Source organism: Arachis hypogaea, chromosome 5, assembly GCF_003086295.3.
Source record: "Arachis hypogaea cultivar Tifrunner chromosome 5, arahy.Tifrunner.gnm2.J5K5, whole genome shotgun sequence".
NCBI lineage: Eukaryota > Viridiplantae > Streptophyta > Magnoliopsida > Fabales > Fabaceae > Arachis > Arachis hypogaea.
The window spans coordinates 39,277,001-39,294,669 of record NC_092040.1 but is presented as its reverse complement, the minus strand read 5'-3'; the positions used below and the strand labels follow the sequence as shown (position 1 = coordinate 39,294,669).

Sequence of the window (17,669 nt, the reverse complement as noted above, 5' to 3'; positions counted from 1 at the left end):
GCAGTTTTGTTATTACTTTTTTTGTTATTCTGTATGGTAGGTAGATCATATTTTCAAGTTTCAACTAAAATTACTACCAGGGTTATGTCTATTTGAAAGAAGTTACTTACTTCACATCAAGCATGGGTTCAAGGCATTGGTTTAAGATAATCTTTCGATTAAGAAAATAAAAACAAAGTAGATCAAAGAAATCAAAGGTACAGCACACTTTCTTTGTGTCAATTTTACCTTCATTAATAACTCATCCTAGTCCAGGATTTCATTGTATGAGAGTCAAAATGATTATGTAAAACTATGTAGTACCACTATGTAGAGAGATTTGAAGTTCATGTATGTCTTACTACCAAAAAGGCCGATACAAATGTAGTACCACTATGTAGTATCACTTTGTTTATTTATATTTTATTATAAAACGGTTTTTACGGTTCAATCACGATTCAACCGGTTGAATCTATGAACCAGTGAACCAGTAACTAGAGCGGTTCGATGATCGGTTCGGTTTTCAGAACCTTGGATTTTACACTGAAGGATTAAAGAAATCTCTGTATACATGTTGATCTGTATACTATAATTCTTCTTCTAAATAACATCATGCAAAGAAACTTTTTTTTTTCAATGCAAATTTGATACAGCGGACTTGAACTTTCATAATTTTTACAAACACAATTAGACATGGTATATGTGATACAAAAATATACTCTAAAAAGACAACCCAAGCTGAAAAAACCGAATAATAGCATAACTAAACATAGGATATTGTGTTGTCCCATAAATAAGAGCCAACAACTGAGTCGTTAAGGATGTAGATGTATAAAGATTTTTTCAGAAGCTGCTTATGTTCTTTGATTCCTTTCCATTTCTTTGAATGCGCTTAGATGAGTCTATAGTCAGGGATCATACTATGAAAGAAGCAAATAACTCTATCTATTTTTATTATTTTACAATAACATCCTCAACTTCAAAATCCAAGACATCTGCATTGGCATAATGTTTTCAGTGAGTTTGAGTTGAGTTTTACTACTTAAATTTACCAAAATTTCACAAATTTATGTAAACTCTTAAGAGTTTGATAACCTTATCTTATATTGGAGTAAGAACACAATCAATCATTTCAATTATAAACCACAAAGAAAGATCTATTTTACATATTTCAATTATTGAAAATCAATAATATATAAAATTACTAAACAACCTCTTCTTTCAAAGGAACCATAGACAACTCCAACAAAAAAAAGATTGTTTTCAACCTGTTTTTTCTGAAATCAAACACATAAAAATAAGACGAATTAATCTCCATCTCAAGAAACATGGTCTGATAAAGGACATGGCCTGCTCATTATCACACATGTTTCTTGGAAGACTACGCATAATGTGATATGAGGAGCTGAAAAAGAAATCCTTTGTAAGGTCGACTATGCATAGCACCTTCTTGTATCTAAAATGCCAATGAAAAAAATCATATGATTAATCAAAGTGTCACATTCTAGAATAACAAAAAATGAGGCAAAACTGCTGTGTTTAAATTCAATGATGGCAGGAGAAAAAAAACACCTAGCACAACACAATCATAACCTATTTCTGTATTTCATCATTGACAAAACCCAATCAAAATAATTTCTCCTCAACAAATCTATCTGTGCCACTCTTTTATAGTTATTTTAAATATATTCGGGTCAAATAGGAGGAATGTATCAAGAACTATATTCGGGTTTTTATGGTATTCTCAGCTCAACAAGCCAAAAAATAATTCGTTATGGATTTGAGTTTCATTTAAAGATCTACTGCAGCCTAATGGGTTACTACATATACAAAGCGGAATTTGAATATCTACACATGCTGAAATAGACGAATGAACTGACCACCCAACTAACCCAAATTAATTTAACTAAGATGAAATACTATATCATTATTGTTAACAAATCGAATTAAGTCTAAGTTCGTACTTCGTAGTAAATGCAAGGATTGACAACCATTCATTTGATTGCTTCTTCGGAGAAAAAACCATTTGTTATGATATAATTTTTGTTTTTTGCAGTACATCCATGTTTATGCACCTCATCAACCTCTCATGAGACAAATATGGAGGACAGAAAATAAATAAATAAATAAATAAAAGCGTGGGAGCCATCAGCCATGTGATGTGAGTTTATCACTGAAGACCATACACAAGGAGAGCTCCAACAGCACCAACACCAGCAACAAGCCCAATAATAACTCCAATAGGAGGCAAGTTTCCTCCAATGGCTTTTCCAGTGTTAACATCATATTTTGCAAACCTCTTCTTTGGTGCTTGACATTGCGGACAACTGTATGTGTCCGGCTACAAACCAAAGTGAGTCACAAAAATAATCAGCTTCTTAAATCCAACTTTTACTGTTGAAATTAAGATAACACGATCATTTGTCCTAGAAGTTTAAGTTATGAACTTACTTGCTCCTCGAATGGTTTCTGTAAGGTGTATATGTATCCACAATCAAGGCAAATGTGAGTAGCTCTAGCCTGCATGGTTATATGCAATTTGTTAACGGCTCAATATACAAATCATGTCACAAAACCAATTGCCTTCAAAGTTTAAATAAAAAACGTATGAATAGTTATATTTTTACACTTTTTTGTACAACAAATTCTTTTAATAAGTTTGTATACAAAATTGGAATTCCTTCTATTTTCTGGTTTAAAAAGTGTAGATTTTCAAGAGAGGGAATCTTATGATATGTTGTGAATCTCTTGTGAGAATCAACCACACCTGAACGTATTTTTAAAGATTATTCCCCCCAATTTTCATGCTTTTTACTTTTAGAAACCAACAAGAATTGATCTCTACCTTCTTTTGTTGTAAAATCATTCATCACAAAAGATTAAGTTAACCGGAAACACGAATGATTATATATCTGATAAAAAAGCAAATTAAAGGCATGTTGGAAAGCAAGTAGGTAATAGGAAGAAAATGATTATGATCTTGCCTTTTGAGCCTCGGTCAGTTTTCTTCCAAAGGCAGGAGGAGCTGGTCGCTTTGGGAGTCTCTTAACATCTACTTCAGCACCTCTTTATAGAAAAGAAACAAGAAGATCACATGAACACCAGAGAAATAATTGATTGAATTGAAAGAACAAGTTTAGAGAACCTGCTGACAACAAAGTAGACAGAGTCAGGCTTAGCTTGAATTGCAGTTTTGGTAAATCCAAGCTTATCTGCAGGCCACAATTCATCTCCAAAGAAACTACTTGTATACAGAACTTGATCCCCGACCTTCAACCCTGCTCTTGCTGCATTCCCACCACCTTCAATACCCTAGAACACAATCCACGAAAGACATCATGAAACTATGAATGAGATGAGAAAAGTGAAAACTCAGGTGCAGTTAACTTCACGTTAAAGTTGATAGTCGAGAACACGTAAATGATAGATAATTTAGTCAATGCTGTCAAATTATTCAAGGACTCTCAATTATCAACTATTAACTTCACATGAAATTATTAGCAGCCGAGATTTCAGGGATGAGAAATTATATTACTAACAGTGATGAGAACACCGCCACCAGGCTTTTGGCCCAAGGTGAGACCGAGTGGCTTGTCAACTTCAACTTCAATCTGCTTTGAAGCGCCAGCAGTTCTTGCAGTGATGTCAAGTCTTCTTCTAGTAGCCTTCTTGTTGTTATCAACAAAGAAGGAGTGTGAGAGAGACCTTTTGGCTTCGGGAAGTGAGAGGCCTTGTAAGGATGTTGGAGTCAGAACTGTCTTGGAGTTCTTGATGGTGGTGCCGGTGAAGGTGGTGGCAGAGCCTGCTGCTACCACTGCTGTTGCTGACATGGCTCCGGTGTGTTAATTAGTTAACAAACAGGAACTATAACCAACCGTTGCTTCTCAAATCTCAATATTACTTCCAATGCTTGTGCTCTGTGTATTTCTTGCAGCTGCGAATTGTGATCAGAGAAAATGCTTCATTTTTTTTTCCCGGAAGAGATAATATATTATTGGTGGTGGACATGAGGACAGCAAGCTTATGGCTTTGAGCCATTGAATTTTTTTTTCTTTTCTTCCCCTCTTTTTTCAATTGGCAGAAAATGTGGTTTCTTGGTAGTTTTTCGAAATTTCAATCGCACAAAAGCCCAAAAAATAACGTGTTTTTTCGCTGAAAATTATTAAAAGTAAATTACCTTGTAAAGAATATTACAAAATGTGTTAAATTTTTAATAAAAAAAATTTACAATTTAAATACAAAATATAATATTTTGATATCAAATTGAAGTATACAATATTTTATATTTATGTAAAATTAAATTTTAATTTACAAAAATAAAAAATGTCTTTAACAACTCAAAAATAAACAAAGGGTAAATGTGGGTAAATAAATAGTTTGAGAGATGTTGCCCAAAACCAAGATAAGAAAAATGTTGAAATTGAATGGTTTCTTGCAAATAAAGTCAAGTGAACCCTTTTAGAGAAAATAGTACAAAATAGGGTTCAAACGACACCGTTTTTGGCAAATAGTTAAAAAAGAGATAAAAAGTGCTCCTATAAAATATAGACTCATAGTAGCGGATCGCCGTTTAGCTCAGTTGAGTTGAGTTATTCGTTACTTGTTGAAGAAGAAGAAGATAAAAAATGGAGGAAGTTCAAAAGAGCATAGCGCACCAAATCGGAGGGGTTCAAAACGATGCCCTTCGTTTTGGACTCCAAGGTGTCAAGAGCGACATCGTTGGTTCTCATCCTCTCCAATCTGCCCAGGAATCCGTAATCACTTTCTCTCAATTTCCTTATATTAGGGTTTTCTTTCACCCCCTTTTATCATTCGATTCAAATTGAATCTGAAATGTCGATGTTAATATTAGTGAAGGTGATGTTTTTACCCAAATTCAGGTCTATCTCATGATCCATTTTTTGCTTTCTCTTTGTTATTTTCAGGCCAATAGGATAAATGAAGCGATGAAGAAGCAATGCCTGGTCAATTTGTACGGAACTGCGTTTCCGCTGAAGATGGACCTTGACAGGCAAATTCTATCTCGGTATTGTTCACTTCACTTCTCTTTTCTTTTCTTATAAAACCCTACTTTTGTATTTGGAATTAACTGTGCTCTTCTCCATGTGTTGAATCTGTTGCCGTGACACTTTCTTTGTGTGTGAGTTATCTGTGGCATAGTTTTGCATCACTAGTGTTATGAATCTTGTAGACACTGTCTCCGTGTCATAGAAATTTTAGGAACTTGTATAGATATCTTCATGTTCCTTGCTTATAGGGTATAGGACAATGGTATTGAGATATATACTATAATTTTTCATGTAATATTAATATGAAAACAGCTATTAACATGTGAATGAGAGTAATTAAGTCGCCACCTAGATTTTGTGGGTGACCAGACTTTATTTACGCATTTGGTGTAGAAATTTTCTGTTAGGTAGTGTTACAGAAAGTTCTAACACTTAAAAGTGTACTCTGTTCTGTTTCTTTTGTATATTGACTGGGATATGGATTGTTTTGTGGCTTTTCCTTACTTTGATTCTTGGCCAATCTGCTTCAATTCAAACCTAAGAACCTGCTCAATACAAGTCCTAAAAATCCTACCCAAAAGTCTTTTCCAGCAGGAAAGGATCAAACAAACCAATCTACCACATTAAAACCCAGCCCAAAATGCAAATATGGCAGGTCCTAGGCTGCCACGGATGTCCACGGAGACCAGCTGGATTGTTCCTACTTCCTAGCATAGAAAGTTTCATGTTTCTGCTGCTCAATGAAGTGATCTTGAATCCTAGGCAGTGAGATAGACATTAAAGAAATTAATAGTAAATTGCAGGATGGGCACTATCACATAATATAGGACTGTAGAAATCAATGGAAAGTGTTTTGGTGACTTATCTTCTGCTATTTTTTGTACAGCATTGGCTGTTTGTTTGTTGGTTTGTTTGTGCCTTGCTACCTGTGGCTCCCTTCCTCGAAAGTTGTACTTTGTGTTGGTGGCTATATTTAATTTTTTATATATGATTCTTTGATTCTGTGTAGATTCCAGAGGCCTCCAGGAGTAATTCCTTCTTCCATGCTGGGTTTGGAGGCATATACAGGAAGTCTTGATGATTTTGGCTTTGAGGATTATCTAAATGGTAATGACACAGTTTACTGAATACTTTGGTCTCTAAATGGTACAAGTTTTGCTATGTGTTTTCTTGGTTTACCTGTCTCATTTCATTTAATTGCGGCTGCAGATCCCCGTGAATCAGAGACCTTGCGGCCATTGGACATGCATCATGGAATGGAAGTTCGCCTTGGTCTCTCTAAGGGGCCAGTCTGCCCTAGTTTTATGTAATTGAATCATGGGACTCTAATTACTCAATGAACCTGCATGTCTATTGTTAATCTTGTATTCCTTAAGGATGTTATCAAATCTTATGTTGGGTTAAACATTTCATATCTTTCCGAGTGAAACAGGGTTGTCATACTACTTTATGCAAGTGAGATGGGCATTTTCTGTTCCAGCATATCTACTACCCAATTTCTGAACTTAGTGGCCAGTGTGGGGTAATGTTTTTTCTGTTTTAAGGCAATCACAAATGGTCTTTGTCTATTTTAACTGCTTTGATGGTGGTGTTGGTGTTGGGATCTTTCCCTTGTCTTTACCAGCTGCAGCTGGTTTTTGTTTTCGTCCGATTTTGCCTTTCCAAACCATTTTTAACATCCGGTTTAACCAAAAATTCCGTATTAATGCCACTCCCCCAAAATCAATCCAAGTATCCAACCCCATTGAATAGTGATGTTTCAATATGTTTATTTTATTTTAAAGAAAATTTGAAGTTTTAAAATGATTATTTATTTTCGTTATCCAGGTAAATTTAATGCGTTTTTTCAATATTTTGATTTTTAATTTAATGGCTTTTTTAAAGTAAACTGTAAAAGTTGAAAAAGAACATTTTAATGTGTGCACACCCTGTTCAGTAATCACCCCCCTTTTTACCTTAACTACACCCTTTTGATCATAATATTAAAATATATTTTAACAAGTATAGTACACAATTTTCGCAATAGCATTACTATAATAAACTACCTCTCTTTTCCAGGCTGTATTAATATACTAAAATAATAATAAAATTTAATTATTCTGTAAGTTTTTATAGTTTTATTAAATTTTTAATTAGCTTCTTGTATTTAAACCAAAAGAGAATGGTTTATTTATTGGCTAATTGTTAAAGGTCCATGAAAAAAAGTAAAGAAAGCAGACCAAAATTGATGTGTGATAGAGAAGAGAAGAAGCAGAAGAAGATAGAGAAAAATTGATGTGTGATAGAGAAGAGAAGCAGCAGAAGAAGATATAGAATGCTGTTATACAGGCGTATCCCATATTTTGGGACACTGAAGTATCTTTCTTTTTGAGGATATGTCACTCCACAACACAATAGACAAGGGGATAGATGAACAACAGTACAACACAATAGAGAAGAGAAGCAGCAGAAGAAGATATAGAATGCTGTTATACAGGCGTATCCCATATTTTGGGACACTGAAGTATCTTTCTTTTTGAGGATATGTCACTCCACAACACAATAGAGAGGGGGATAGATGAACAATAAAATAGCAGGTTAGCCTCAAATTCTCCCTGGCTTCCTTTATCTTATTTTATCTAAATTCCAAACAATATTTTCACCTTGACTATGCTAAATTTATTTATTTACCTTTTTAAGATGAATCCTTCAATTCATTCACATAAATTATTATAACAATAATGTTACACATTCGTATAAAAAATCTATCCAAGTCATCCAAGCACTTTTTCGTTAACGCGCCTCATCCCCTCCTCCATATTACGTGAAATATATGTGCGCCCCTCTTTCCCTCCTATCAACGTAACGGATTTACGTAAACCTCTTCTTCAAAGTAAACATTCTTTTTCTTCTTCTCTTCGTCAACGTTAACGATTTTCATTGTAATTTTTGGATCTACAATCTCTACTGCTCGTCGTTCTTCCTCTTTTTTTCTTCTCTTCTGTTCGTTGTTTTTCTTTATTGCTCGTCCTTCTTCTTCTTATTTTTTTTCGTTTTCTTCTTCGATTTTGTGCATTTATCTTCTTCATTTTCATATCTCAATATTCTATCAAAACAATGAATGATTCAACTTCAAATCAGTTGAATGAGAGCGTTTTAAATTATTCTTCTGAAACAAATAAAAAGGACGAGGTTTGGATTTTTTTTCAATCAAATTGAATAGAATGCAATTGTTAAATTGAATTGAATGTACGCATGTGTTCTGAATTGAATTGAAGTCATAATCTCTAAATTGTAGACACGTGTTTTGAATTTGATTTTATATCATGGATAATGTTCTTTTCATTTAGTAGTATACAATTGTTTCACCATGAGCACGTGTTTGATTCATTATGCAGAGAGCTGTTTGAATTTGAATTTATATGATGGATAATATTCCATTCATTTAGTTCTATACAATTGTTTCATCGTAATAACATGTTCGGTTCATTCTGTGACCAGGTGTATTGTTGGATGAACAATCTGTCCCAAAATAGTTTTATTGGTAAAATAAAATAAAATAAAACAGTAAAAACTCGAGAAATATAGTTTTATTGGTAACACAACAATAAAGTGTTAAGTAGTAAATACAGTGAAAGCTAAATATAAACTAATTACAACAGAGATAAAATTACAAAGTAAAGACACAAAACAGTATGCATATTAAAGTCACTAAAAATAAAATCCTCAAACTTATGCGGTCGTTGCTAATATTAATAATATGCAAATATTGTACAATCCCTTCTGAATTTCATTAGCTCATCAACACATTTCGCAGATCCAGCAACAACACAGAGCAAAGAAGCTACATCAATCTTAACAGTTGCATAAAAAATTAACCATTTTTTTATTTTTTATTTTTTATTTTTTTGCAATTTCATTATAAAATAGACTTTATTCAAATGAAAGGCGATAAATATATTTAATGTGTACATATGCTTACGTTATAGCGCGGCTTCTCCTTCTTTGTCACCATTAACTTTTTCATTTTTTTGTAAGGACAAAAAAATTTGGTCAATAATTCATTGAATACACTGACAAGCACAAGCATGCACATTTTAATCAAGTGAATCAAAACGAGCAACTCCACTGAACCGAGCAACATTCATGTACTGAATAAAACGTGATAAACATTTAATCATCAATAAAAATATTTTTGCATGCACAAGGGCTCAACTGAACACACTAACAATCAAGTGAATCAAAATGACCAACTCCAATGAACTGAACTCCATTCATGTTTTGAATAAAACATGATAAACATTCAATCAGCAAAACAAAATGTTTTTACATCCAAAAGAACTCTACTGAACGCACTAACAATCAAGTGAATCAAATTGACTAACACTAATGAACCGATCAATATATTACTGAAAGAAAATAACAACACATTTTCTATTTGTATTCCCTAGTCACGCAATAAAAATGGATTCAGAATAAGCCGATCTATTAAACGAAGCAACTCAATCCACTAAATCTTAAATCAAACTAAGAGAAATGCGAGTTTTGAGAGAAATTAAATGAACATAATAACGACAGTTTTTCTCATACTTTGCGGAGTTTCTATTCTTATTTTTGTTTGTTTTTTCTTATTCCTTTCGAAAGCTTGACACGATTTTGGAGTATGAGCAGTTTTCACAGAGAACACGATGGAGGTTTGAGAGATTTTGAGAGAGATTTGAACTTCTCCAATGGCGATTATGAGGTTAAAGAGGGAACATTATTTTATAATGAAGGTGAGAATGAATGTTAAACGTTTAGAGAGTTTGAGCGCGTGAATACACGCTCATTTAATAGGATTGAGTTTTTTTGGTGTTGGGCTAGCTTAGATGGACTTAGATGAAAAATTATATGGATGTGTAGCCCAACTGTTATTATAATATCTTAGTAGCCTTGATTCTTGATTCCAATATGCACGAAGATTATAAAATAAATGAAGTTTTTAGATTTGATTTGATATCTCTTGAATGGAGGCAACAACCAGAACAGAATGAGTGCTAGCTTATGCTTTCTCTCAACAGGTAAACATCTTAAAACTATTTTAAAAGGGGAATAGATAGTGAAAAATTCAAAACATTGATTCTAGTTAATGCAGTTAAGAATCTATTTAAAAAGAAGACCAACAAAATATAACGTAGAATTGAATATGAGATGGGAAGAAAAAAAGAATTATAGTTTAAATAAAGTGCCACTTCATTTTGAAAACTATTCAATAATTTAAGAGAAAAAAATTACAGCATCAAATCAATAAGAGTAAAGACTAACTTCAAAGTTAGGAGAATTGTGTCATTGGTGTCAATGCAAAAAATATTGCCAAGTTATCAATTTCTTAAAGAGCATGCAAAGGTTTATATAATTTTGGATTCATTAGTATATTCATGATTCATGACTTTTCTTCTTCGTTTACCTTTAAATTCTTAGATCAATTGCTGAAAACAAAAGTTAGACTACTTTTAAAGGTGTAACTTTAGATCATTGCTAACACCCATATTGCTACATTGATATAATATAGTTATAGGCTTGTAACATTTTTTGTTGTTTAAATTTGTAACATGATTTATTACTTTTCAAAAGAAATTTGTGTATCAATATTTTGAGTTTGATGAAATATCTTATTTTATAGTAATTAATTTTAGTATATTTATATTATGATAATAATAATAATTGTTGAAAAAAATAATTAAGATTTTAGAAAAAAGATAGCTCGTTGCTTCTAAAAAAAGAGTATAATATAACTAAAAAAAAGTATTAAGCTTTTAGTGGTAATAGTAATGGTAATTAAAATTGAATAACATTACAAATTTAGAGTTACTTTTAGTAGCCATATAAATTGCGGGTAAAATGGTTTTAGCGACAATAATAATGGCAACTAAAAGTGAATAACATTATCATCTTAGAATTACTTTTAGTGGAAATATAAATTATTAGAAAATGGCCGCTAAAAATTAAAAAAGTCTTTGGCCGCAATTGTATAATTGCCGCTAAAACCTTTTAACGACAAAGCATAAGATGGCTAATGTCTAATTACCGGTAAATATATTAACGGCTATTTTTTGTTACCATTAAAAGAAAAATAAATGGCCGCTAAAAATAATTTTTCTAGTAATGTTCTTTTATTGTGTATCAACCTTAATTAATATGATTTGCAAATAAAATATATACATCTCAATATTTGAATTAATTAGTCAAATATCTATTAAGAAATAAAACCTACAAATAATATCATTATATTATATATTGTCTTACAATAGGTAGTATTCTGGCGCCAAAATTCCTGAAGTAGCGCATTCTGGTGTCGTCTCTCTCTTCAAAATATTTTAGGAAAGTACATTCTTTAGAATTATATGAAAATTAATATTTGGGTTAAGTATTTTTTTCGTCCCTAAGATTTGAGGTGAAAATCAAAATCGTCCTCAACTTTTTTTTCTTATTAAAATCATCCTCAACGTTACAAAACGTTATAAAATTGTCATTTTCTACCTTAATTTTATTTTTTTGACCAAATTACCCTTAACAAATAATAAAAATAATACTAAAAAATAAAAACAAAAACAAAAACCCACCCCCACCCCACCCCCACCCCCGATGTCTCTTCTCTGTTCCCTTCTCATTCCATTTTCCTTCCCCAAAATTCCAATTCTTCTTCGCTCCTTAAACCAAAAATCCTCCACACCCTTACCATTAACAACAGTAACAACTAACAACAAAAAATCTTTCACTCACAAACTAAATTCAACAACACTTCCCTGTTTCTTTCCCATTCCGTTCTCCTTCCCCAAACTCCAATTCTTCTTCCTTCCTTAAACCAAAAATCCTCCAAACCCTTACCATTAACAATAGTAACAACCAAAAATCTTCCACCCACAAACTATGTACTAAAATAAAAATTACAAATATCTTGTTTTTATTATTACAAGCAAGTTTCTCATCAATACCACTAGTACATATATCTTGGTCATGAGAATCACAACAAATATATAAAATCTAAAACAGACCACAATGCAAGAATAAATTAAACTCGCTTTATTTAAGTTAATGCATGTTGAAGATATAATAAGGTAAGAATTTGATAATCACGGAGAAGACTAGAATGGACGAATCATTGGGAAAACAACGACCTTCATGAGACCATTGTTGCAATGAAAGCCATTTTTCTCACCACATGCAAAGTAGTAAGGCTGCCACTTGTTCAACACGAACTTGAATCATTCTCCTCCTCCTTGCATTGCTTTAGCCACCCTCTTCGCCTTCTTAATATCGCACTTCATGAAACTCCACAAATTCGGAAACAAGTATACGCTGTGTTGGAAAGGGTTCGTCGTATTTAGAGTTTCATACTTGAATACTGCATCCACCCACACCCACAACCAACTTAACTTTAAAATCACAAGAAAAAGGTGAAAAAGGAGGCGGGGCAAAGATGATATGGTGGCGGAAAGAGAGAGAAGAAGAATTGGGATCGTGGTTGGGATGGGATTCCGAAGAGAGAGGTTGGAAGAAGGATAAGAAGAAGGCGATGGGAGGCCAAAAACTAAAGAGATACAGAGACGGGGTGGGGTTTTTTTTTGGGGGGGATGTTGTTTTGTTTTTATTTTTTGTTGTTTTGTTTTTAATATTATTTTTATTAAGTATTAAGGATAATTTGGTCAATATAATAAAATTAAAGTAGAAAAAGACGATTTTATAATGTTTTGTAATGTTGAGGATGATTTTAATTAAAAAAAAAGGTTGGGGACGATTTTGATTTTTACCTCATATCTTAAGGACGAAAAAAGTATTTAATCCTTAATATTTAATGACTAAAATTCTATTAATTATCAATCGTTCTAATAAGTTTAATTTATATGTCTCTTTTATTGTGTATCAACTTTAATTAATATGATTTACAAATAAAATATGTATATCTCATTGTTTAAATTAATTAGTCAAATATCCATTAAAAAAAAATCTATACGTATAATATATTATATTATTTTACATCAGATAGTTTTCTAGTAAAAAAAAATACTGACATAACGTGTTTTGGTGTCAATATGCATACCGCTCTAATTTCAGAATATTTTAAAAAATATATTTTTTGAAATTATAGAAAAATTAACATTTAATAATTAAAATCCTACTAATTCTTAATCATTTTAATAAATCTAGTTATGTCTTTTTTATTGTGTATCAATCTTAATTAATATGATTTGTAAATAAAGTATATATATCTACCTTATTATTTAAATTAATTAGTCAAATATTCATTAAGAAATAAAATCTACAAATAGTATTGTTCTTGCCTGTACGTTCTGGGAGATAAGTCGGCTCTCAGTGATAGATGACTGCTGAGCTATCGCCTTCAATGCCGAATTATAGGTTTTGTTAGTCCAAGCTTTTCCTCTAGCAAAGTGTGACTTGCGAACAATGAAGAGGGGGCTGTACTTGCAAAGGCACTCCAATGTTTAAATTAGTATTGTGTTTTAATCCTATCCGAAGAAATACTTTACCTTGTTTTTATATAGGACGAGGTTCTTGTCAGTTATATTTCGAGCAATTAGCTCGGTTTAGAAAAGATTTGTAGCGTATCTGATTATTGTGCCGTTTAGTCGAACATTAGGATCGTGGGTATCGTTTGGTCAAGTTATCATAGTTGTAAGAACCGAACCGGTGATCGAACCGGTCAGGTTACTGGTTCATTGGTTTATTGGTTCAACCGATAAATCGCTGGTTGAACCGGTAAAACCGATTTCACGTAAATAAAAAATATAAAATACTAAAAATAGTCATAAACTTAATAAATTCAAAATATATATCTTTAGTTCTTCACCAACATTTTAAAAACAACTAAGTTTCAAAGTCTAAATATAACTAATACAAAGATAAACATGAAATTAGTTAGTACTAGTACATTAGTATCTTAATTAAACACAATAAGAATAAACATGGAATTGGTGTCTCACTGGCAATGAGTCTTTATCTATTATTATATAATTTATTAAAAAAAGTCACAAAAGAAATATAATTTATTAAAAAAATAATATTAATAGATATCATATAATCATGAAAAAAATAAACTATGAATAATAAAAAAATTTTATTTATCTTTTTAATTTGTATATATTTAATAAAATTTATAGTTAAATAAAATATAATTGATTTAAAATTAAGTGATTTTATAATTAAAATAAATTGAATATAAATAAAATAAAAAATTGCTATATGTATTATAATTTGTCCATAAATGTTCAAAAGTCATTGCAGCTGGGTGGTGGAATTATTCTCGTTGCATGCTAAGCTCAAGGGTTTGAAACTCATGGTGGCTATTTTGGAAAATTTTTCAAAATTCATAAGGCATGACACTTGGCAAAACATGGAGCATATGGAGTACGGTGGAATGCAGGTGCGCCGATGCGTCATAAGTTTCTCTTCAACTGCCACCCACGCAGTTCGGTCCGGTCCGGTTTTCACCGGATTTGACCGGTTTTCACCGGTTCATTCCGGATTTGACCGGTTCGTACCGGTTCTTTGCCTTGAACGGTCCTAAACTTGGACTGGACCAGTATGAAGTCCGGTTCACCGGTTTTCCGATCGAACCGGCCGGTCCGGTCCGGTTTTGACAACTATGCAAGTTATAGCTCGTTAAGCCGAGCTATAATGCATGATACTGAGTTATAACTTGTATTTGTAACTGTGATATCAAGTATTATTTTAGAATAATAAAATATGAATAATGATTAAAAGATCTAATTTATTTTTCTAATACTTAAATAATAAGAATTTAAATATATATTTTAAAAATATTAAAAATAAATAAAAATATAAAGCTATTTTTAAATAAAAATTAAAAAATAGTTAGAAAGATGAATTAGGATTTTTAATAATTTTTATATAAATTAAATAATAAAAAATAAAATTAAAGAAAAAAGAAATATGATAAGAGGAGCTGTCGAGCTCAAAGCTGACGGAGTTTATTACAAATAAGGTTACGTGACGTGCATTAAAACTTAAATATCGGCATTAGGAAGTTGCTTTATCAAGACGGGTGTATTTATTAAGTGGCATTCTTAATCCCTCAATCAACATTGAAGAAAAACGTTGCACGTATAAGTTCTCCAGTAAATCAAATTCAATTAAGTTTAATAATAAAATTTAAATGAATAAATAAAAGGTAATAAAAATAATTTTTATTGATGTTAGAATAATTTAATTAGATTAATTGATAAAAAAATTTATATATATAATATTTTTTTAAAAAATATTTAAAAAATATTAAAATTTATTATTTTCGATCATCAATTAATTATTAATATTTAAAATATAAAATAAAATATATTATTAAATTAAAAAAATAAATTAACAATTAAAAATAATAAATTTTAAAAATATTTATCATTTTTACTATTCCAAAAAATATTAAAAAATTAAAAAATTTTATAATTTATAATTATTAATTAATTATTATTAATATTTTTAATTATATAAAATTATATCTAATAATATAAAATTATTTATTTTTTTTATTAATTAAATATTAACTAAATTTTAATAAAAATATTCTCAATATACTTTTTCTATTCTAAATAATAAATACAAACTTCCTCTCTCTTTTAACACTTAGCTTGGTCACAGTCCAAGTCACTATCCACTTTCCCCATCAACTTCCACATCTTCTCATTCTTGTTTATACTTTACTTAACCCCACACAAACACACTCGCACAAAGCCCGCATCCCCAGAAAGGAAGCATGGTGAAGTGGAAGCTTGTGGCGGTTTGCTCCGTCGTCGCCATCTTGGGCCTCTTATCTGCTGCCACTGCTTTCGCTGCTGAGGCTACCAGGATCAGGGTCAGATCCCTCTTTTTCTTTCTCCTTTTTCGTACCATATAGGATCCTAGCTAGGGATTTTTGCTGGCAGGATAGGTTTTGAAGTAATAATAATAAGAGAGGTTTGTTTTTTGCTTTGCAGGCTTCTCAAGTTCAGTTTGTTACTGCTATTCAATGTGAATATCCCCGAACACCAGCTTTGCCACTTGGTTTAACTTCAGTGCTGGCTCTTATCATAGCACAGATAATATTGACTGTTGCAAATGGGTGTTGCTGTTGCAGAAGATCCCCTGCAATCTCAGATGCCAATTGGAGATGTGTAGTTCTCTGCTTTGTTCTCTCATGGTATGCTAATGAATTCACTTTTTAGTTCTTTAACTCTAAGTCTGCTGCTGTCATTGGACTTCTTTTAGGAATCTCTGTAATGTTCTAGAAAATGTTCTGATGTTGTGAATGTGAATGTGAATGAGATACCCAAGCTTAACTTGAATATTAAAAAAATGCATCTTGTTTGTGTATTGTATGTGCTAAAAATGCATGCATAATTGATACTAGTCATGTCAATTAGCACAAATGATATGTACTTGTGAGGGTATTATTTGATTTGAGTTTTGTAGTTTTTCCCTCTCCATCCTTTCAAGCTTGTAGTGAATCATAAGTGCAATTTGTTCTTCTTTTGTACATCAAAACCCAAGTTTTCTGTACAGTGATAGACTAGGTTTTTCTATAATAGAACCGGATGCTGGCAAGGCATTTGATGGAGATTTGGATCTCACATATGTCCTGAAAACTTAGGAATGTTCCAACTGAGCTGCAAACAAACTTGTTGGGTGCTAAGTTTTGTAACTTATACTTATGTCGATCAGGTATGCTTATGTGGTTAAAATATCTGTTTCAACAGGTTCACATTCGTTATTGCATTCCTCCTGTTGCTGACTGGTGCTGCCCTTAATGATCAACATGGTGAAGAGAGCATGTACTTTGGCAACTACTACTGCTATGTTGTTAAACCCGGTGTATTTTCGGCTGCTGCAATCTTATCCCTTGTAAGCGTTGCATCGGGTATCGCCTATTACCTTACCTTGACAACCGGAAAGAGTGCCGGAAGGCCTTGGGGTAACTCATCATATCCTAATCAAGGTGGTATAGCAATGGGACAACCACAGTTCCCGCCGCAGACCAGTCAAGATCCTGTGTTTGTACACGAGGACACATATGTGAGACGGCAGTTCACATGATTGGTCCAGTACCTTTCATTCTTCACCAAGATCTTCGTGTATATACATGTTAAACTCAGTTTTCTAAGATAAACTTGGCATGGTGAATTAGTTGTTGTGTTCTATATAGGTGGTGTTTTATATGATAGTTGTGTAAGCCTGAATTAGAGGATTAAAGTGTCCAACTAAAACAAAAGTGCTACATGGGGGCATTAATTGTTAGAGCTATCGTTTTTGTGCTGCTTTTTTTCATTCTTGCCATTTTACCATTTACCATTCTCTGCATTAAATTGAACTCCTTGTTGGCTTGTTAAAACAAGAAAGTGATCTTATTAGTCCTAGCCATAAAAACAGAAAACTTAAGAATATAAACATGAAGGTTCTTGATTGCCTAGAGAATGGGAGTTGAATCTATGGCTTTCTTTTAATCTTGATCAATAAGACCGCAAACCAAAAATTGAAACTTCGCTTCTGTTTAGTCTGCGAGTTTGATTATGTAGGAGATAATTTTATTTTGTCTCATAAATAGTGAAAAATAGAATTAGAATAAGGAAGAAGAAGATGCACAGCCATGTATTATCCTGGTTTAGCTGCCTTATGCAATGCAATCTACATCCAGTTTTCATCACAATAATGGTAGAA

General features: G+C 32.1%; 3 protein-coding genes across 3 annotated transcripts; 2 read left to right on the top strand and 1 right to left on the bottom strand.

The window, feature by feature from the left end:
* Nucleotides 1–1,962: 1,962 nt before the first annotated feature.
* On the bottom strand, nucleotides 1,963–4,413 carry LOC112801359 (uncharacterized). Its single transcript, XM_025844033.2, has 5 exons — nucleotides 3,519–4,413; nucleotides 3,125–3,291; nucleotides 2,964–3,045; nucleotides 2,431–2,499; nucleotides 1,963–2,320 (listed from the first exon to the last, which is right to left on the bottom strand). Exons 1-5 carry the CDS (start codon nucleotides 3,807–3,809, stop codon nucleotides 2,150–2,152), a joined length of 780 nt encoding a protein of 259 aa, XP_025699818.1. The 5' UTR covers nucleotides 3,810–4,413; the 3' UTR covers nucleotides 1,963–2,149.
* LOC112801358 (cyclin-B1-2) lies at nucleotides 4,379–6,556 on the top strand. Its single transcript, XM_025844032.2, has 4 exons — nucleotides 4,379–4,733; nucleotides 4,905–5,005; nucleotides 5,998–6,095; nucleotides 6,198–6,556. The coding sequence occupies exons 1-4, from the start codon at nucleotides 4,605–4,607 to the stop codon at nucleotides 6,296–6,298; spliced, it is 429 nt and encodes a 142-aa protein (XP_025699817.1). The 5' UTR covers nucleotides 4,379–4,604; the 3' UTR covers nucleotides 6,299–6,556.
* Nucleotides 6,557–15,609: 9,053 nt separating this feature from the next.
* On the top strand, nucleotides 15,610–17,255 carry LOC112801357 (protein MODIFYING WALL LIGNIN-2). Its single transcript, XM_025844031.2, has 3 exons — nucleotides 15,610–15,831; nucleotides 15,953–16,155; nucleotides 16,712–17,255. The coding sequence occupies exons 1-3, from the start codon at nucleotides 15,733–15,735 to the stop codon at nucleotides 17,046–17,048; spliced, it is 639 nt and encodes a 212-aa protein (XP_025699816.1). The 5' UTR covers nucleotides 15,610–15,732; the 3' UTR covers nucleotides 17,049–17,255.
* The last annotated feature ends 414 nt before the right edge of the window (nucleotides 17,256–17,669 follow it).